The 23,008-nt window shown below is 42.7% G+C and overlaps 1 protein-coding gene across 3 annotated transcripts in view; it reads right to left on the bottom strand.

The window, feature by feature from the left end:
* The window catches only part of LOC126282112 (atrophin-1-like), an 829,584-nt gene that overhangs the window by 101,034 nt on the left and 705,542 nt on the right, over nt 1-23,008 (bottom strand). For all 3 annotated transcript variants that reach the window (XM_049981594.1, XM_049981578.1, XM_049981586.1), the window contains exon 9: nt 21,096-21,320. In XM_049981594.1, the coding sequence (XP_049837551.1) occupies nt 21,096-21,320 (225 nt within the window). The remainder of the gene's footprint in view (nt 1-21,095; nt 21,321-23,008) is intronic.

Genomic DNA, 23,008 nt, shown 5'->3' with positions numbered 1-23,008 from the left:
CATTTGAATCCTTTCCCGACAGATTTTCAATGTCAATAAACTACAGCGACAGCCGTATGCTTTAAGATATTTTATTTAATTCTGAAAGCAACCAGTTTCGGCAATTCATTTTGACGTCTTCAGGCCCCAAATCCTTTTATCCAAATAATCTAACTTTTAGTATAGCTCCATAAAACAGTAGATATCGTGAATTTCAATCGATATACAAATGCATTTGTATAACTCGAAGTTGTTCTCATGTCTTCCTATGAAGCATTTGCATAGTGATTGAAATTCACGATATTCACTGTTTTATGGCGTTATGCTAAAAGTTAGTTTATTTCGATAAACGTATATGGGGGCTGAAGATGGCAAAATGAGTTGCCGGAACTGGTTGCTTTCAGAATAATATAAAACATCCGAAGTATACGGCTGTTAGTGAAATTTATTGACAATGAAAAGTACTTACCTGCCGATGTCCCCTGGCCATGAAGGACCAGCAGAGATCTCTCGATTGATGACACTGGATGTAGACATGGCGAGGCATGTGGTCATTACACCACTCTGCTGGCCAGGGTCTGTATTCGTATCCAGAGACGCTCCTCAATTTGCTCACAAGGGCTGACTGCACCGTGCTTCCCAAGAGCACTCGGCAGGCCCGGACGGTGACTCATCCAACTGCTAAGACACCCAGCAGCGCCTAACTTCGGTGATCTGATGCGAACCGGCGCCACCACCGCGCCAAGGCCTTTGGCACAAGGCAAGCCAGACATCCCTAAGCTCATAGTCTGTTTTGCTCGCAGTTGACCAAAATGATTTGTAGAAGCCCTAACACTATGCCATCATACTTAGTACTGCCTGACTGGCGCGACCTACTGCTCTGGTTGGTCGTTCGTGCACTGCCGGCGACATACAAAGTGATCTGTGTCACCTTAGTCGACCAACTGTTTATCTAAAATTAACTGTAAAATGATTAGCCAAATACGTGTGAGCTGTGTGAGGCTCGTGTTTCCACCATCATGTATTTTACACCGTATTTCTAAAGGAATTCCCCCTCACTACGTTAATTTAAATTACTACTGCCTCTGAATTGCTGCTTTGCCTGGCCATGAGCACCGCTAGTAGCTCGTATCGATATATCACCTCTCGTCGTATCTTCACTCGACTGCTGTTACTTGCCGATCGTTGTCTGTCGTAAGAGAGTTCGCGTCGCAGTTCGGATCGCGAATTCGGGTCTGCCAGTCAGTCGGTACGCATCTGGAGAGCAGCCCCGACACGCCAGTCAGAGAGTTGCAATGCGGCACTGGTGCAGTTGGGTTGGAGCAGCAGTGAGGTCTGCGTCGACATGGCTCGCCCGACTACTGCAGCCACGCATTACTTGAGCCGCCCCACGGTCTCGCTGGATTGTCGGACGGTCGTCCTACCGGACGACGAGTTTTGGCTCGCCGATCGTTCATGAGTCGGCTTTGTGTGTGTGTGTGTGTGTGTGTGTGTGTGTGTGTGTGTGTGTGTGTGTTCGCGTTCGCATTGACTCCCGATTTGTCTTCGTCTGTGCTTACTGTTGTGTATCGTTCAGGTCTTTGTGCAAGTGTTTGTCAGGTTGTGTGTGTAGTTGGCGTTATTTCCTTTGACTAGTTACTTTAAATGTTATTGACCTACTGCCTCTGAGAGGTCGGTCGTCACATCGGGCGGGGTATAACTGGTTCTCTGAGCGCTTCTGGTCCCCTTCAATTACCATCTTGTGGAACTTGAGCAGGTCCTTTCCTGGTGCAGGGATGTCGTTTAGCCAATGGCCGTGCTCCCTCTCCATGGCTGGGTCCAAGCCAGTATTTCCGCCGTCGTGTGTCTGGAAGTGAGTGGGAGAGGCACAAGTAGTGCAGTCGGTCGGTTGCTGAGGACCAGGGAAGATATCTCCGCGTGGTGCACTCAGCTGGGTCCGCTGCCTGTATCTGCGCAGTATCGAAGCGTGTGTGGAACTGTCCGATCGCTACTAGCTTCGTGGACGTCAAAGTTGAGTAGTGGTTTCAACTACCCAAGCCACGTCCATTCATGTTGTGTGGCTCTTTAGGGTGGTTCGCTGTTGGCGATGTTTTGTGTTTGAATTCTCATGTACCGATTGATGGGAAGCAAGTCGTTGTGCCGGTCGGTCCGTGGCTGTCCCCTGGTTGGGTTCCGATGGATCAAGTGTAGTTGGGCTCACCACCTGTCTCGCCTAAGTGAAATAGGGCAGACGGAACTCCCTGGAGGCTTCTGAGTGCCACCGGTGTTTAATTATATGTTTTCAGCTACGTAAAAAATAAGACTTGCGGTTATTTTTCATTTTTATTAAAAAATTTGCAAACTTATATCTTTCAAGCTTAAACATTGTGGTCTTCTGCCTATAAAAGGTTATGGTAATATGTTTTAAAATTTTGAAACTTGATTGTGGCCTTCAGCCTTTGGTATTACACCTTGCATATATTGGTTCTATTTACTTTACTGTGATATTTTTTCAATTATTTTATTGCTCTCTTAACAGGATTTTTATGTTGTTGATTCTTTAAGACTTCTTGTTTGGAGGCCTTCAGCCGTGAAAGAGTTGCGTTCGGTAAAGGGCCGGCTATGTGCCGCTTTGGTTGCAAAAGTTATTAAATTACAATAAAATACAATTAGAAGGCGAAACTGACCTCAACCTATTCGCCCCTTTCCACAGTCCTTTTACCTGTTCTGCCCAGCTGGTTTAGCGGGCGTCTCAATACCAAAACAGTACAACGTTGAGAGGCTCTTCCATGCTATTTTGGACAAGAGCTGAAGACTGATTAGAACTGTTAAAAATTGAGAAAAAGCTGTTTGGCGCGCACATAAAAAGATAATTTTCTCAAGCTTTCACACCAACAGCGTATCGGAGCTCAGGCAGTTGCAATTTTCCATTACCGCTGCTGCGTCATGGTAGCAGCGAATGTCGTGGTTGCCTCATCCAGACCACAGGCGTCATATGTCCGCTATCATAGGCTTGCTCATATCAAACGCCATACTGTAGCAGTAAAGTAATGGCTCCGAGAGAAAGAAATATTACAAGTGTCTCTCACGTATTACCAACTGAAAGACTTGAGAATTAAACGCCAGTATCGAAAGTTAATAATGGAAAATACTGAATTCGGTCATACATTTGAAGTGCCAATTTGCGCGCCTGACAGACAAAAACATTGTCAGCAAATTGTAATAGGCTGGTGAATAAGTTGGAAGCGCTTGTGTTTCGCATTTTGGTATTCCAGTTCCTAAGAGTTTATTTTAGCGATTGTAATGTTTTACTTGTAGATCACTGTTGCTATTTGAGTTTACATATTGCCACTTTGTCATTTGGAGATAGTGAGTGGAGTTGTGGACGATAGAAATAGAGTATCGAGTGGAGAAATTGAACCGTTCCACGCGTATTATTCTGTTTGATTTCAATAAAGGGACGCAGCAGCGGAGGCATCCAGAAGTACATGCGCTACGTGTGTGGATACTGCTGCTGGACAGAGCCCGTCAAGAAAATATTTTTTTCTACTTTTAAGGAGGATCGATTTGACATTAGTGACTCTCCATGTGCAGGACGAAGTTCGCAGGTTTGATTAAGATCGTTTAAACGCATTAATCCACATTGACGCACGTTAGTGTACTCGATATCTGACAAATTCTATAAAATGTTCTCATTCCACCATAGTGAGACATTTGCATGCAATGCGGAAGGTTCAAAAATCGAGTATTTGGATGCCGCATCCTCTTAAGCCTAAATCACAGAAAATGTCTCTGATTGCTCGTCATCAGTTGGCTAGTGAAAATCACCGACCATTCCTATCCTATATCATTGTTGGTGACGAGAAATGATTTCTTTGTGCTAACGTAAGGAAAAGAAAGGAATGGCTGAGCCCAAACAAATCCGCAACGCTCCCTACAAGGACCTGCGTACATTCACAAAAGACAGTGTTACGCATCTCGTGGAACAGTGACGGTAACGTGTACCATGAATTACTTCTCCGAGGCGTAACCATCACTCCTGATATTTATTGTCAAGAACTGAGACGAGTTTCAGACGCAGTCCAAGAACAACGACAGGAAGACTGGGTGAAGTGATGCTACTCCACGCTAGAGCCCGCCCACAGTCAGATAGATTGACAAATACCTTGTATAGTAGTCGGGATGGGAAGTTTCTGCGCCCAAGTTATTCACATCATCTTGTGACAGCAGGTTTTCATCTTTTCCTCTCTCTATCGAACAACCTTCAAGGAATTTCCTTTCCGGATGAAAATGCGCTCCGAACATGACAAGACGAGATCTTCGCCTCAAAACTACCTGGTTTCTACACTCATGGAATCCAAAAGTTACCCCGTTGTTGGCTCACTATTGTAAGTAGTGAAGGGAAATGTATTATTCTGCAGTGAACACATAGTGTGTAGTGGGGCGATCATTCTGTTGTAGAAATAATTCAAAAGCCAAGATCGCTTAAATACTGTTTACTGGATAACCGGTTTCAACACACTAAAGGTGCCATCATAGGATCTCTGAGGAGATAACGTGACACGTTTGAAGGACGGCTTCCATGAGTTACACTTTATACCTTACTATTAGTACAGTACCACATACCTGAATATAGGTTAACATTTATAAACCATTTGTATACAGCGATACATTCAGGTATGTGGTACTGTACTAATAGTAAGTAATGTGTATAGTGTAACTCATGTAAGCCCTCCCTCAAACCTGTCATGTTATATCTTCACAGATCCGATAATGGCACCTTTAGGGTGTTGAAACCGGTTATCCAGTAAAAGGTACTTAAGCGAACTTGGCTTTTGAATTATTTCTAAAATATGTTATTGATGACTAAAGTCTCTGTTATTGGTATCTGTTGTGTTGATAAACTTATCGAAAACTATACGAAGTTCTGCACGTGAATTATGAACTAATGCACCCAATGCTTCCAATGCTACAGATTTGAAATCGATGCATAAATTGGCAGCTTGTGAACTCAAAGAACTATTAAAACTAATAAATAATAAAATCTAGGAAAAGATTTAATGAATCTAGAGCTGATTTAGTAACTAAAAAACACAGTTATAGACAGATTCCTAAATTTCTTCGATATGATCTGGTCAGGAGATGATACATCTGCGAACTGAACTACATCAATTGTTATTCCTATCTTCAAAGATGATGACTTCAATAACTGTGATAACTACTGAGAAACAAGGTTACTACACTCGGAGTGTGAAATATTTTCTAAGATCATGAAAAATGAATTATGCAGCACTATGAACGCATCAGGAGAGAGGAGGAAAAATAGCTTTCGAAAAGGAAGGTCATGGTGTGATGGCTATTTTTCTGTTGCTAATAGAAAATCATAGAGAATTCAGCAAATCGATCGGATAGTAGCGGAACCGATCAAAGAAAACCATAACGACCGGGAGACCGGTGTGCTGACCACGCGCCCCTCCTATACTCATCCTCAGCTGAGGATGACACGTCGGTCGAATGGTCCCGATGGGTCACTTGTACCTGAAGACGGAGTGCTTATTTTTATTGCATATTTGGATTTCATTCTAACAGGTATACACTCTTTACTCAAATCATTGTTTCCAATTAGTCGCAGTGGCGCTGTAATCGACAAATATGAATTGTTCCTGTTTTCGCGGTGAAGAACCGACGCATATGATACCATGTTTCAGTTACCGTGTACGGTTGATACTTATGTTCGAAATTTTCTGTACTGTTTCAGATTTGAGTGGACAGTAAAATATGGTTAGCCGTTTGAATGTATGGTTAGAAACTGCGTTCATTGTGATCCAAGAACAACGACGTGGATGTAACAGTTTTGTGACCCCATCGGAATGCTTGGTGTCGATGATTCCTCTTGCCTCTCGGCAATGGAGGGCTTGGTTTCGGTGGGTATCGACGGCAGGGCAGCGCGTGAATTACGGTGATCTGATGGAAACACACGCCGAAATCAGGCACCGGGATGGCGGGGATCGAGGGCGACCAGCGAAGTTAAGCGTTCTTATGGTACCATACAAGCAGTTCATTTGTCAGAAATACCGCTATCAAGCTCAAAAATGGTTCAAATGGCTCGGAGCACTATGTGACTTAACATTTGAGGTCATCATTCCCATAGAACGTAGAACTACTTAAACCTAACTAACCTAAGGACATCACACACATCTATGCCCGATGCAGGATTCAAACCTGCGACCGTAGCGGTCTCGTGGTTCCAAATTGAAGCGCCTAGAACCGCTAGGCCACACCGATCGGCGCGATATCAAGCTGTATTCTTAGTGCTGTACAACCACATTTGTAACATTCAACGTGTGAACACCAGTATCAACGGGCAGATCACACAGTTTTACATGTTGTTGTTGTTGTGGTCTCCAGTCCTGAGACTGGTTTGATGCACCTCTCCATGCTCCTCTATCCTGTGCAAGCTTCTTCATCTCCCAGTACCTGCTGCAACCTACATCCTTCTGAATCTGCTTAGTCTATTCATCTCTTGGTCTCCCTATACGATTTTTACCCTCCACACTGACCTCCAATACTAAATTGGTGATCCTTTGATGCCTCAGAACATGTCCTACTAACCGATCCCTTCTTCTGGTAAAGTTGTGCCACAAACTTCTCTTCTCCCCAATCCTATTCACTACTTCCTCATTAGTTATGTGATCTACCCATCTAATCTTCAGCCTTCTTCTGTAGCACCACATTTCGAAAGCTTCTGTTCTCTTCTTGTCCAAACTATTTATCGTCCATGTTTCACTTCAATACATGGCTAAACTCCATATAAAAACTTTCAGAAATGGCTTCCTGACACTTAAATCTATACTCGATGTTAACAAATTTCTCTTCTTCAGAAACGCTTTCCTTTCCATTGCCAGTCTACATCGTATATCCTCTCTACTTCGACCATCATCAGTTATTTTGCTCCCCATACAGCAAAACTCCGTTACTCCTTTAAGTGTTTCATTTCCTAATCTGATTCCCTCAGCAGCACCCGACTTAATTCGACTACATTCCATTGTCCTCGTTTTGCTTTTGTTGATGTTCATCTTATATACTCCTTTCAAGACACTATCCATTCCATTCAACTGCTCTTCCAAGTCCTTTGCTGTCTCTGACAGAATTACGATGTCATCGGCGAACCTCAAATTTTTATTTCTTCTCCATGGATTTTAATACCTACCCCGAATTTTTCTTTTGTTTCCTTTACTGCTTGCTCAATTTACACATTGAATAACATCGGGGCGAGGCTACAACCCTGTCTTACTCCCTTCCCAATCACTGCTTCCCTTTCATGCCCCTCGATTCTTATAACTGCCATCTGGTTTCTGTACAAATTGTAAATAGCCTTTCGCTCCCTGTATTTAACCCCTGCCACCTTTAGAATTTGAAAGAGAGTATTCCAGTCAACATTGTCAAAAGTTTTCTCTAAGTCGACGAATGCTAGAAACTTAGGTTTGCTTTTCCTTAATCTTTCTTCTAAGATAAGTCGTAAGGTCAGTATTGCCTCACGTGTTCCAACATTTCTACGGAATCCTAACTGATCTTCCCCGAGGTCGGCTTCTACTAGTTTCTCCATTCGTGTGTAAAGAATTCGTGTTAGTATTTTGCAGCTGTGGCTTATTAAACTGATTGGTCGGTAATTTTCATATCCGTCAACACCTGCTTTCTTTGGGATTGGAATTGTTATATTCTTCTTGAAGTCTGCGGGTATTTCGCCTGTTTCATACATCTTGTTCACCAGATAGTAGAGTTTTGTCAGAACTGGCTTTCCCAAGGCCGTTAGTAGTTCCAATGGAATATTGTCTACTCCGGGGGCCTTGTTTCGACTCAGGTCTTTCATTGCTCTGTCAAACTCTTCACGCAGTATCGTATCTCCCATTTCATCTTCATCTACATCCTCTTCCATTTCCATAATATTGTCCTCAAGTACATCGCCCTTGTATAGACCCTCTATATACTCCTTCCACCTTTCTGCTTTCCCTTCTTTGCTTAGAACTGGGTTTCCATCTGAGCTGTTGATATTCTTAGAAGTGGTTCTCTTTTCTCCAAAGGTCTCCCTAATTTTCCTGTAGGCAGCATCTATCTTACCCCTAGTGAGATAAGCCTCTACATCCTTACATTTGTCCTCTAGCCATCCCTGCTTAGCCATTTTGCACTTCCTGTCGATCTCATTTTTGAGACGTTTGTATTCCTTTTTGCCTGCTTCATTTACTGCATTTTTATATTTTCTCCTTTGATCAATTAAATTCAATATTTCTTCAGTTACCCAAGGATTTCTACTAGCCCTCGTCTTTTGACCTACTTGATCCTCTGCTGCCTTCACTACTTCATCCCTCAAAGCTACCCATTCTTCTTCTACTGTATTTCTTTCCCCCATTCCTGTCAATTGTTCCCTTACGCTCTCCCTGAATCTCTGTACAACCTCTGGTTCTTTCCGTTTATTCAGGTCATATCTCCTTAAGTTCCCTTCTTTTTGCAGTTTCTTCAGTTTTAATCTACAGGTCATAACCAATAGATTGTGGTCGGAGTCCACATCTGCCCCTGGAAATGTCTTACAATTTAAAACCTGGTTCCTAACTCTCTGTCTTACCATTATATAATCAATCTGATAGCTTTTAGTATCTCCAGGGTTCTTCCATGTATACAACCTTCTTTCATGATTCTTAAACCAAGTATTAGCTATGATTAAGCTGTGCTCTGTGCAAAGTTCTATCAGGCGGGTTCCTCTTTCATTTCTTAGCCCGAATCCACATTCACCTACTATGTTTCCTTCTCTCCCTTTTCCTACACTCGAATTCCAATCACCCATGACTATTAAATTTTCGTCTCCCTTCACCATCTGAATAATTTCTTTTACTTCATCATACATTTCTTCAATGTCTTCATCATCTGCAGAGCCAGTTGGCATATAAACTTGTACTACTGTAGTAGGTGTGGGCTTCGTATCTATCTTGGCCACAATAATGCGTTCACTATGCTGTTTGTAGTAGCTTACCCGCATTCCTGTTTTCCTATTCATTATTAAACCTACTCCTGCATTATCCATATTTGATTTTGTGTTTATAACCCTTTAGTCACCTGACCAGAAGTCTTGTTCCTCCTGCCACCGAACTTCACTAATTCCCACTATATCTACCTTTAACCTATCCATTTACATTTTTAAATTTTCTAACCTATCTGCCCGATTCAGGGATCTGACATTACACGCTCCGATCCGTAGAACGCCAGTTTTCTTTCTGCTGATAACGACATCCTCTTGAGTAGTCCCTTCCGGAGATCCAAACTGGGGACTATTTTACCTCCGTAATATTTTACCCAAGAGGACGCCATCATCATTTAATATGGGGACGTTGCACAGCAAGGCTGTTTTGGTTATTGTTACAAGGCCAGATCAGTCAATCATCCAGACTGTTGCTCTTGCAACTACTGAAAAGGCTGCTGCCCCTCTTCAGAAACCACACGTTTGTCTGGCCTCTCAACAGACACCCCTCCGTTGTGGTTGCACCTACGGTACGGCTATCTGTATCGCTGAGGCACGCAAGCCTCCCCACCAACGGCAAGTCCATGGTTCATGGGGGGGAGGACAGTTTTACATGTGCATCGTAAATCTAATGTAGGATCAAATGCGTCCCTCTACCACGAATGGCAAACAATGTTTTGAGTAAACCGTACTTATTTCTTGGCGTAGAATCCGAATAAGCAACTAACATGGGAGGTTCTTATTTGTAAATACAAAGATGACTCCACCAACATAGTAGGGGCGGTTACAAGGTGGCCAGTTAAAGCACACACAGATGCCCCCTCTATTAACATTAACTTCACATAGAACATTATTTTTGTGTCATGCGTCGTTTTAGAGTTGTAGCAAACATCCTGGGTATTCAATCACCTACACTGGTAACATGTACTACGAACAGCAAAACTAGTTTCCTCTTAGTTCGATTGGTGGCTGCTTTTAACTTTCACTCCTGTGTTTCATGCTCGTACTGATGGAAGGACAAGCTAAAACGGCACCGGCAGCCTACACAAGCTGATAGCAAATTCGTGGAGCGACGAGTAATAACTCCCGACGTGACGGCGAGAAATAATTCATCCCGTAGCGAGGAAATAAAAACAGAAGGGCCCAGCAGTCGCGAGCCACCGCCAGCTTCGACGTGGGGCGAAATGGATGTAGCCGGCGCGTTCCCTCTCCCTCTCTCTGTCTCTCGGCGATGGGTCAACGCTGATAAAAAGCCGATACGCAAGCCGCCGTGCATCATCCGGCAAATTGCAGTACATTAGTCTCGGCGAAATATCGCCCGCCCGACCCTGTGTGCAAGTTACCACCACTCGGGGGGAGGCTTTAATGCCGAGAGTGTGACGGTTCCGCGGTAGAAGGGGGGGGGGGGGAGGAGGGGGTGAGAGAGGGGAGTCGAGGACGATGCAGTAGACTGGTACGAGGAAGACAGCAACACCTGGAGTGGTTATTTTTACGGTACGAAGTTTCGAATGAGAGACCGTATTTCAAAAAGTGCTGCCCTTTCCAGCAGAGCAGGTTCCGTGTTAAAATAGCATCTCAGGACTAGACACGAAAGCCATTCGTGCATTTATCTTCGAAGAAAGCAACTGTGCCTATTTTCACTGGGCGCTGCTGTCGGGAACGCTATTTTAGTTGGCGGTGCGCTGGCAACGCGGTTCGATGCAGAGTCAGAGTCGATAGGAAAATTTTGTGTATGAAGTGGAGTCTACGTGGCTCAAGCAGCCCTAGTCTGTGATGACCACCCAGTACCACTTAAATACCTCGGTACAAGACAACAAACTACATTGGCAGACGTTACAAGAGAGTGTAAGGTGCCTCTTACGTGAGGAAGACATTTTTACCAGTTTTAATAAATTATTGTCTCTTATTGATGTATTCACGATAGTTAGGAAGTGCTGTAGTCCGTAGACGGCCGTGAGTCCGAGAACATTTCCCACGCTGGCTGGCTAGGTGAGGCTAGGCGCTGGCCCGTAGCAACAAGCTGCAGCCTGGGAAATATGCATGACGGGAAGTACCGTCATCTTGGTGCCAAAGTCACCGATTTTGTTTATTTATATTTAATAATTAAAGTCATTTATGACAACATGAATACTAGGAGGGGCCTCTGGATGTTTAAAACTATTTATCATAATTTTGTCTCGTTAAGATTCACACCCGTTCATTAACAAATGCATATCTTAGTAAGTACGAACTTGATAGGAAATTCACGAACTGTAACGAAAATAGTAAGAGATACGGACTGCGCGCCAAAGTCGGCAGTCGGCGTTAAGAGCTTTTACTGTCTTGTTGCATGGTAGCCATGCTCTCGGTTACAAGTAGTTTGTGACATGAGTGTTTCATTATTGATCTAATAGGAATAAAAGTGATATTACGGCATTCTGAATGTTAGTTTCGAGTAAATAGACACCCCAAAGTTGATCGACAGCAATTTCAGATAATTAGCTTCCGCCGACAGAGACATCCAATGCGCCAATGAAGAATCTGCACGGGACGACATTTACGAGAGCTGCACCGCGCACAGGTAGGAGTAAATCCGACGACACGATCCACCAATGCGGAGCAAGGAAGGTCCTCCGAGTTACACTCGCAAATCCCGGGTGGAAATGCTGACGCGTTACACATATACCATCCTCTACGGACTCGCGGCTAAGCTGACTAATAACACTATCAGTTTAGAACCGAGGGGATCTTGCAAATTTCCAGGGAGTACTCCCCGACTCTCCAAGAAGAATCAGACAACATATTACTCCCCCCCCCCCTACACACACACACACACACACACACACACACACACACACACACACACACAAACGTCTCGTGTAATAACCACAAGCCGAAAGTTCGAGAAATTGGAGCCAATACAGAGGCTTACCAACAATCACTCTTCCCAACGTTGTTCGCGAGTGGAACAAGGGTGGAGGGCTCAGTTAGTGATATGAAAGTACCCTCCGCCACACAAGATTAAGTGACTTGTGGAGTATTTCGTAGATGCAGACGTAACAAAGCGTGCTGTGGGACGTTGCACAGTTGCGAGAGACAGCACCCTGTGAACGCGAGGAAAGTAGCACCGGAACTGCACACACTTAGTTGTTGTTGCATATGTAGGGCACTCAGCGTCGATGTTATTAGCGTCATCACATTGAAAGTAGTGTAAATGAACGCACTAGCCACTTGAGACACCTTTTGAAAGAGTATTTCCCATCACATTTATAACAGAATCACGATAGTATCGCAATCATGAGCATTTTCGTTGGAGGGACTTAAACCTCGAATCCTATTTTTGAATGGTCACATTGCCTCAAAGTACCAAAGTACACATACCGTTCACCAATACAATGTAGTCGACAACTACTTCCTGCCTTCTTTAACCATAGTGGCCACCCGCAAGCTATGTGCATTCCTTGACACAATATATTTATTAACCCAAACTGGAATGCCTCTCAGACCGATAATACAAGCTTATATTGTGGGTTTATAAGCTTGCTGGCCACACTTCATTAGACTGAATCTTCAACTGCTTCTAACGGAACCCTTAGTAAGTGCAAGACTTGAAGATTATTCCATTTCATTCTGGCATGGTTTCTACGCCAACAAGTTTCGAATTATCTCTGAATATAATGTTAGTTGAAAAATTGTTTAATATTAACTACGCGTTTCTCCCTGATTGGGCATCATCAGATTGGGTAAAAGTAGCTGCATATGTAACCCATCCGTGATTAAGCCATATAAAATAGAAAAATGGAAATGAGCGTACGGAATTGTGGGTCGGGAGTCCCCCATTCGGGGAAGTTCGTCCGCCGAGGGCAAGTGCTTATTGCACTCGACGCCACATTGGGTGAATTGTGGGTCGGAGTTGGGGATAGAATGAAGATGAGGACAACACAACATCCAGTAAATGAGCGGAGAAAATCTCCTGCCGCAACCGGGAATCGAAACCCTGGCCTCTTGGCGTATCATTTCACCGCGCTGACCACTCAGCTAACGGGTGCGGACATAAAATTTAAAATGGATTCAACAGTAACTGGATAAGTAATCCATCTGTCGTAAAAACACATAATCTCAAAGTCCACCTTGTATTTTATACTTTTTTATGACGGACGAATTACACATCCAGTTACCATTGCGTCTATTTTCCATTTAACATGGCTTTATGAAGGATGTGACACATATCCAACTACATTCACTCAATCTAATTCTATCCGAAAAGAGTGAAATGAGTCACTGTCATTAAACAGTTTTGCAATCAAGATTTTTATTCTGAAATAGAAGACTTGTCCACAGAAACACCAACAGCGTAATGCTGGATTTGTTACAAGCAGTTTCAATCAGCACGCTAGTATTCAGTGAAGTGTCTGCTATGGAGGCACTGTGTGGTTGTTGTTGTTGTTGTTGTTGTTGTTGTTGTTGTTGTGTGTAGGACTCCAAACTTAGGTGTTATTAGCGTCTTAAGAAACATCTTAAACTAGGATACTAGGATATAAAGTCGCGCAGGAGGCCTAGGGCCAAAATGTAAATTGAGACCACTTTTTATACCACTGCTGTAATGGGTTTCTTGAAATCAACAGATCACTTTCAACCATTTTATATGGTCGATTATGTTTTGATCACAGCTGAGGTGTCACCATCGACATTCTCCTAGGGACATACACCGTGATATGAGGGAGATAATCACTGGTTAAAGACGCGAACGAGGTGGGAGCTCAGTCAGTATTGGTAGACGAGGAGGCCGAGAGAAGAGTTCAGACTGTTCAAATGGCTCTGAGCACTACGAGACTTAACATCTGAGGTCATCAGTCCCCTAGACTTGGAAGTACTTAAACCTAACTAACCTAAGGACATCACACACATCCATGCCCGAGGCAGGACTCGAGCCTGCGACCGCAGCAGCAGCGCGGTTCCGGACTGAAGCGCCTAGAACCGCTCGGACAAAACAGCCGGCGAGAGGAGAGTGTTCAGACCTGTGTGGGTGCCAGTAGTGGGTCTTTGGTATATCAAGGAAGGCACAAGGATCAAGAATCGCCATCGTGAATAAAGAAGACGGGCAATGTTTGTTGACTACGTTGGACAGACATACTGATTGTCGATACTGGAACTTTTGGGGCATCACGCCTTTTGCAACGTAGACTTATGAGTTCAAGTCTCACCTGAGGGAGTGGTCATGTTGCGAAGTGCGGTGTAACTGTGTTACGAAAGTGTTTCTGTTAGAAGCGTGACGGGATATTACGAAAGTCAGTGGCCGAGACATTCTTCGAAAAGGTGTCTTAAGGAACTAGTGTGTTGATCTTGTGAGGTGGGTGTGACGTTTTTATTTTTGTAAGTTATCGATGTGACCGTCAGAGAGAGAGCAAGTTATGTTACTGTTACATAATCTTTGGTCTTGTCCTGGCACAGTCTTTGCCTTTGCGCAGTCTGATAGATTATTAGTTGAATTGTGGTAGGGTTGGTTTGGGTTGTTTGGGAGAGGAGACCAAACAGCGAGGTCATCGGTCTCATCGGATTAGGGAAAGATGGGAAAGGACGTCGGCCGTGCCCTTTCAAAGGAACCGTCCCGGCATTTGCCTGCAGCGATTTAGGGAAATCACGGAAAACCCAAATCAGAATGGCCGGACTCGCGAGTGAACCGTCGTCCATCTGATAGCGAGTGCAGTGTGTTAAGAACTGCGCCACCTCGCTCGGTTAATTGTGATTGATGAATACCCATTCTAAACCATTCTTCACTCTGTTACGCATAGTATTCTTCAGACCTATGTTATGTGTGAAGATTATGCAGAGTTTTACACTGTCTTTTTGAATACATGCTTCGTTCTAAAATCCTTGTCTTGGAATATTATTTCATAGGAATACACTTCCCATCTCACTGTTTAAAGAAGCTTTATCATTACCATTACCACATTTCATCACATACTAGGCAACAATATGAATATTTTTGGAAATTTTATTTAAAAATAGAAATCTAGCTTAGCCGTTGCCAGGTTACTGTTTGATTTTGTGCTTTCGAGAAATCTGTAACGATGTTGTCAAGACGCGAGGTAAGTGGAAATTGTGATTAGGGCCCGATATTTTTTTTATCTCAGTTGACATTTAGTATAAAGACAAGGTGCATTCAGACCAGTTTCAGTTCAATTCAAATTAGGTTCTGTTCCGTCAAAAGATAGCATACTAGATTAAGTTAAATAACAGTTTGTAAGTATATAATATTGGTAATACATAGACTTTTTATAGAGTGGGAGATAAATTTGGGCTAAATTTCATGCAGGAACCCATAGTTGGGAACTTACAATTTATACGACTATCAATCTGATAATACTTTTTGGTAAGACGAGCTGACTCGTATGTTCTGATGTATTGTTAGCTGTACCTTGTTCATGCTCTGGTAAGACAGAGGTTGAATGAGTAACTTTCAGAACTCACAGCTCGAAGGAGTAGGTAATTGTAGGTTATTATTTGATCGTCTCCAGCAGAACATAATAAAAATTATAAGACATCCAAAAGAACGTAGCTGTAAACTGATTCACAAGCTGTCTTATTTGACTAATTTCCCTGAAATTGTGATGTCTAAGTTCATTTTTTTTTTTTTTTGAATTTTAAAAGATTAAAATTTTTTGTACTTTAAAAAGTTTGGACACTGTAGGCACACAGCGTCGTAACGGACTTTATCAGTACATATTAATGCCTTTAAGTGATAGTGGAAAGTTCCACATTAGTATCTGCTGAAAATTTGAATGCCCTGAGTTTAGTTTACATTTTGGTGGTCAAAGAAGTAGAACACTACATGATAACTTCCAACTGATATTAAGACGATTCCTAAAAGTACGTCTATTAAATATTAATTTAATGTATGAATATCAGTTATCTTGGTACAGCAAGGTGTGACCATGCAGCTGATGTTGGCTTTGTATGTTACGCTATTGAGTGTCAATAATGTGTTACAGTTTCTTCTGACTTTCAGAACGCAAGTAGTTCGTTCCACACCCCACAAATCCATATCTGTAATCTGTTCCCATTTTCTGTTAAAAAATTTCATGTGACACGTTTCGGAAGTTGTCCATCATAGAGCATTATACTAAATGCCTTAATAGGTCGTAGAGTTTAACATAATACATTCTCGAAATCAGCGCACAACTAATGCTACTAATGCTCTTACAAATACCGCAATAAATCAAAATGGTTCAAATATATAAAATGCAGATCCGTTAAAAGCTAGATAAGACCACATTTGTTCTCGGAAACTCTTTCTCACATTAGCAAACACAGATTCTCAGAACCGTAAAAGACTGAATATTGGGTCTGTGGCTCGTGTGCTATTCCGTGACGCGTTAAGCCTACTTCAACACTCCTAACTGGTCGGAATACCACGGCCTTGTAATCTAGTTTATTGATCTCAACTTGTATCACATCACGCGCAGCCACATTTTCTCCCATGGAAGCGGTATGGACCTTTCGGAGAACGACATTTCGGCTCTTTAATGATAGGACATTGTATTACATTCAGAAATGAAGCAGTGGATGGTGATTTTCTTGCAGCACCTGTGAGAAATATACAACTTTCACTGGTATAAAGAAGTTCCTCCCACCTAAATTCTGTTACTGGACACTGGAAACGGTGAATGGAAATGTCTGAATTATTTTCGGAAGGCTGTTTCACCGAAAGGTCTGAATATTAAAGCAACTTCCGAAAGCTGGTAGCCCTCATCAAGATAGGACGTGATTCGTGCGCCCTGTAGAGCGAAATTGAGGTTTCCAAAGCGTTTCATGACTGTAGTCGGGAGTATGTAATCCAAGCGATCAATATAAAGTTGCCTTCTGCTACGGATAGCTGAACGAGTTGGCAGGTGTCTTCTCCGTGCACAGCAGTACAGATCTCAGCGGTTTGTCGGTTTTTAAGAGCAAAGATGTAACTTTGTGAGCGAGCCGTTTTAGGTGTACACAGGACTCATGTCTGACGATTGACACATCAAGTAGCTGGAAGTCTGTTTGATAGTAACACACAATATAATAAATTCCAATTGTTCCAGTGGAAACTTACAATGTGATGTTTCGGCATGTCCTCCTCCTTTTTGAGTTCCTACTGATCAGGCCTCCTGGTCTAGCGGTAAACCGTGTGCGTGGAATCTGAGAGATCGCGGGATCGATTCCACGCTAACCAGGAGGTCCCCCTTCTTCGGTTGGGTAAATGGAGTAAGTTAGGGACATACAAGTTACCGAAGTTCTGTCCAACAGACAGACTTGCACCAGATCACTGAGCAACGCGAAATTAATTGATACACTGGACTACTGTAAAAAAGGCTGAATAGAAAGAAAGGGGTGAACAGCAACGAAACTTCCAAAAAACGTTCTATGGTATCGGGTCGGACGACAAATGGGAATATCATTCAAACACATGTTTGTATATTTTGGTAGTGAACCAATCTAGAAGAGACATTATGAATTTCAAAGTTGGCGACGCTGTCAATTAATGTTTACATAACTGTAAGAGAAGCGTCGGATAGGATTCTGAATTTATTTACTTCAAACTTCCTCTGTAAGTACCAATCTAAATTGTGTTGCTTTAATCTAAGTACCTGGAAGGGAAGTCTGCAATTCCGTTTCGTTAAACAAAAGTTTATTTTTAAAGCATGTTAATCAGAGTTGTGTTTCGGCTATGGTTTTGGAATGTAAGAGATGAATAGAAATAGTAGTCGTTAGAACTTCTTCAGGAGAAGAGCAAGAATTTTGACGTAAATCTTCATTTACGCCAAAATCTTCACCACCTAGAACTGTTCTCAACCCAGGAAGATGCGCTGTAATTAAAATATATGGAAAAAGTAAGCAGTCATTTGAATTACACACATGTGAAATTTGTTATTTAGAAGGCGGAGATTACGCTTCTGTATTTACGAAAAATTAAGACCTTTTTTTTAATTTTATGGCCAAGATTGGACGAATTTAGTCAATATTATGAATTAGGTTCTTCTGTTATTTGTTGGCCGAATACTTTTTCATTATTTCAGATCGTGCCCTTCTCTCCTCATCTGAAATCACCCTTCCCATTCTCTGTTTGCTAATTTTTATTGGTAGTGTAATATGTCTGTCCTGAAGTATCTTGATCACGTCTGTCTTGCCTTTCAGTTCCTCCATAATAATCTGTAATTTCATCATGTCCTTTTTGATCTCTGCGATCCATCTAATGCCGCTCTTAGTATTGCATAACTTCTCAATTATTCTCCGCTAATTCTAATTTATGTTGTACTCATCAAATGTCCTAGGAAAAAGATCCGTTTCTTTATCACCTTACTTGTCGCTGGTTCTATTTCTTTATAAACCTTTTCATTTGAAGCTATTCTCCAAACTCCGTCTTTTTGGTATTTGTTACTCTTACCTGTTTTGACGACCCTTCTTTCTATTTTGAGTAATCTGTCTGTTGCTACAGTGTTGGTTGTTTTAAATAAAGTTTCGCTAGGTTATGTTATTTGCGCCTGTGTGACTGTTTTGGAGTGTTTCGGTTTTGTGGCTATTGAGAGGCATTTTTTGTTATACGTTTTCTTGGTAACATGATGTCTTTTAATAAATTTGATCTGCCGTGATTGATTCTCATTCAGGTTGTGTTATCATTTCTTCCAAGTATTTAAAGTTTTCAGCAATTCTTACTTCGTGTTCTCCAATTCTAATTTTGTTTGCCAGTGGCGGTTCCGTTAGCACTATTTCTGTTTTTTTTTTTTTCGAAAGGTATTTTAAGGCCAGTACTCTGGGCTATTTCCTGTAATGGTTGTATTTGTTGTTTGGGTTCTTGAATGTTGTTGGCGAGAGGCAGTCAGCAGCAAATCCTAAACAGTTCGGATTTATGTCATCTTTTAGTGTTCCAACCTTATTAGATGAAAACACGTTTATTTTAAGAGATCACGAGTCATTTTTTAGTCAAGGAGATGATGTCGAAAACTGTTACTTCGGTGGTGTACTTACGATTTTCAGATTCAAAGACATGATCATTTTTAAAGACATGTTAGTGATTTAATATATTAACAAGCAAACTAAATGCTAAAAAACGCAAATGGACATACAGTACTGTTTAGTTGGAAAACAGACTAAAATATCACAATTAACGCAATATTCTTAGTTCTGTAATGAATAAGTCCGCCCCGATAGCTGAGTGTTCAGCGCAGCGGCTTGTCACGCCAAGGGGCCCGGGTTTGATTCCCGGATGGGGCAGAGATTTTCTCCGCTCAGGGACTGAGTGTTGTGTTGTCCTCATTATCATTTTATTATCATCGGTGGAAGGCAACGGGAAACCACCACTGGAATCACTTCCCAAGACGCTGATGCGGTGGACCTCTCTGCCGAGGCTCCCCCATGACAAGACCTGCCGTAAGGCAGAACACAAAGATTAAGTTGTACTGAATAAAACTCTTTGTGATGCCGATAAAGTTTGTTTCTTCTCCTAGAACCATAACGGATTTTGACATGTCCCTATTCACGCGAAGGATCAGTATGTAGACACAATAAAAAGATTAACACTGATGTTTCCACTTACCCCTCATAGAATACTTGAGTTTCTGCATGCCATTGATTAGTTGTATAAGTGAAGTGACAATTTTAACCCTTTAGAGTATTTTTGTTCTGTCGTTGCAATACCAAAAATGCGTGATAGTTTTTTCACCAGATGTGTTTCGCTTTATTGAGGTAAAACATCATCGGTGGTGGTGATTTTCTCTTGATTTTTCACTTACGTCGGAAAATGCCGTTTCCTAATACGTCATCGATGTTTTTCTGCTTAAGACGCTGATAGTTGTTGTCTAACTTTTAGTTGTTCCTCAGCACTGTGCATTTCTTATGTTTTTCACAACACAGAAGAAATGCATAGTGCTGCAGAGCACAACTATCAGAGTCTAAAGCGGAAAAACATCGACGATATGCTATCAGACGGCATTTCCAAATTAAAGTGAGAAATAAAGCGAAAATAACTACCAATTATGATGCTTTTCCTCAATAAAGCAAAAAGCGTCTTGTGACGAGGCGTGAGTCGTGCTTGGGTAGCTCAGATGGTAGAGCGCTTGCACGTGAAAGGCAAAGGTCCCGAGTGGGATTCTCTGTCTGGCACATAGTTTTAATCTGCCAGGAACTTTCATATCATTGCACACTCCGCTTCAAAGTGAAAATCTCACTCTGGAAACGTCCCCCAGGCTGTGGCTAAGCCATGTCTCCGCAATATCCTTTCTTTCAGAATTGTTAGTTCTGCAAGGTTCTCAGGAGAGCTCCTGGAAGTAGGAGACGAGGTACTGGCAGAAGTGAGGCTGTAAGGACGGTACGTGAGTCGTGCTCGGATAGCTCAGATGGTAGAGTACTTGCCCACAAAATGAAAAGGTCCCGAGTTTGAGTCTCGGTCCGGTAAACAATTTTAATCTTCCAGGAAGTTTCAATATTTCACTTGTGTGGCCACATTGTCCGTAGTTGCTTTACATTTCTTGGGGGTATATTTGTTCTGGCGAGTTCGAGTCATTGTCCGGCACACAGTTTTAATCGGCCAGGAAGTTTCATATCAGCGCACACTACTCTGAAGAGTGAAAAATCTCATTCAGGTGAAAAAATTGTATTTTAAACCTGTCTCGCGAACCCTTATATAGGCTTAATACTATAGCAATGCATAGATGTGATCTGGATGGCGCAATAAGCGTTTACACTTAAATCATCACAGCAGTATGTAGCGTAAATTGTCTCACGTGAATTGCTAAGTGAGTGTGGATTCTGGCTAGGCTGTGGTTGCAACTTCGCTGCCTGCCGCGGTAGCTCTATGGACGGACGTGAAGGTTCAAAATGGTTCAAATGGCTCTGAGCACTATGGGACTCAACTGCTGTGGTCATTAGTCCCCTTGAACTTAGAACTACTTAAGCCTAACTAACCTAAGGACATCACTCACATCCATGCCCGAGGCAGGATTCGAACCTGCGGCCGTAGCAGTCGTACGGTTCCGGACTGCGCGCCTAGAACCGCGAGACCACCGCGGCCGGCGGAACGTGAAGGGACGTCTCAAGTGACAGAGGCAGTAAATAGACAGGAACGGCCGGGTTGTGAGTGTCAGCGAGGGCATGCAGCAGGTGTCGCGCGCGCGCCCACCTGGCCGGCAGAAGCAGCGGTACCCGTCCTCCTGCTCCACGCAGATGCCGTGCTTGCAGGGCGACGACTCGCACTGGTTGAGCGGCCGCTGGCACACCTCGCCGGCGAAGCCCGTGGGGCACACGCACCGGAAGTGCGTCGCGTTGCGCACGCACGTGGCGCCGTTCTGGCACGGCGCAGAGCCGCACGGGTCCGCCTCCGCCTCGCACGTCTTGCCGGTGAAGCCTGCGCAAACCAGGGGGGCAGACTGGTCAGTGCACAGGTGGAGGTTCAGGCAGAGGCAGAGGTGCAGGTGCGATGCAGACGACCCGGCAGCCACAAGCAGCTGTCAAAGTACCCGAGACCTCAGGTCCCATATACCATATAATAAAACAGGTACATTCTGCCATCACGTACTGTGCTACTGATACTGTAAATTTACAACACGATACAATGAAGCCTATATTCTAACCTTACATTCAGTATAGTTTAAGTGTTATTAATACACCGAAGCACCAAAGAAACTGGTATAAGCATGAGTATTCAACTGCAGAGATATGTAATAAGGCAGAATATGGCGCTGCGATTGGGAGCGCCTATATATGACAATATATGACAATAATTCCAATCCCAAAGAAAACAGGTATTGACAGATGTGAAAATTACTGAACTATCAGTTTAATAAGCCACAGCTGCAAAATACTAACGCGAATTCTTTACAGACGAATGGAAAAACTAATAGAAGCTGACCTCGGGGATGATCAGTTTGGATTACGTAGAAATATTGGAACACACCCTACGACTTATCTTAGAAGCTAGATTAAGGAAAGGCAAACCTAGCATTTCTAGACTTAGAGAAAGCTTTTGACAATGTCTACTGTCTTTTAATTTCTGTCGTGCGAAATATTTTTTGCATGAATCACCTTATTCGCTGAGTACAAATGACAGCTCTCGAAAGCACTGCCTTTGTATACCTTGTGTACGCGATACTACCGCAATCTGTATGTGTGCTTATCGCTATCCCGTGACTTTTATCACCTCAGTGCAAAGCCTTCCAGACTCGATAGCAACACTAACAGAAAGTACACTAATGCAACCTAGTGGCCATTTTATTTGTCACAGAGGCTAGGAACTATAACCAATTACACACTCGCTGATGGTGCCGACTTGTACGACGATATACTGACATCCAACTAAATCTTTTGAGTGTTTCACTGCACACTGCATGGTTCTTAGTACGTTGTACTACATTTTGTGGATGCTTGAAAATCGCGCAAGTACCGAAGTTGCAATAGTAAAACAAAAACAATGACGAAAAGGACTATAACATTTCAAAAAATCGTTGAAGCTGTAGAGCAGTTTTATAAGAAAGTAATATAACTCGTAGTGCCCAAATTCATTTCACAGACACTTTTGGTGGCACTAGAGTAGTGTTGCCATCACTAAAAACTGCAGTTGATTTATACAACAACTGAAGACATTTCTCAAGTTCTTAAATTCAATTGTTTCATTTATTAATAGATGGAAGGGTCGTATTGCTACAAGACACTAGAGTTTTTGTTCTATAATGACTCGTTAGGTTCGCAACCGGATAACTACATTACATCAGCCAAATGCAGATCAGGATATTTGTGAATTAAACAGTGCAGGGCATTTCATTTGGACCGGGAACTCAAATTTCACACTGGCGTATTTCATTGTATGTAAGGTCTGTTCATCTACATCTACATCACATTTCAGTGTCTGGCAGAGGGTTCACCGAACCACCTCCACAATAATTCCCTATTATTGCAACGCCGTACAGCTCGGGGGGAAGAACTAACACCTATATTTTTCCGTACGAGCTCTGATTTCCCTTATTTTAATCATCGTTTCTCCCTATGTAGGCCAACGTCAACAGACTATTTTCACATTCGGAGGAGAAAGTTGCTGAT

This window comes from Schistocerca gregaria, chromosome 1 (genome assembly GCF_023897955.1).
Source record: "Schistocerca gregaria isolate iqSchGreg1 chromosome 1, iqSchGreg1.2, whole genome shotgun sequence".
NCBI classification, from domain to species: Eukaryota; Metazoa; Arthropoda; class Insecta; order Orthoptera; family Acrididae; genus Schistocerca; species Schistocerca gregaria.
The sequence above is the reverse complement of the archived record's forward strand: the minus strand, read 5'-3'. Positions and strand labels throughout refer to the sequence as shown.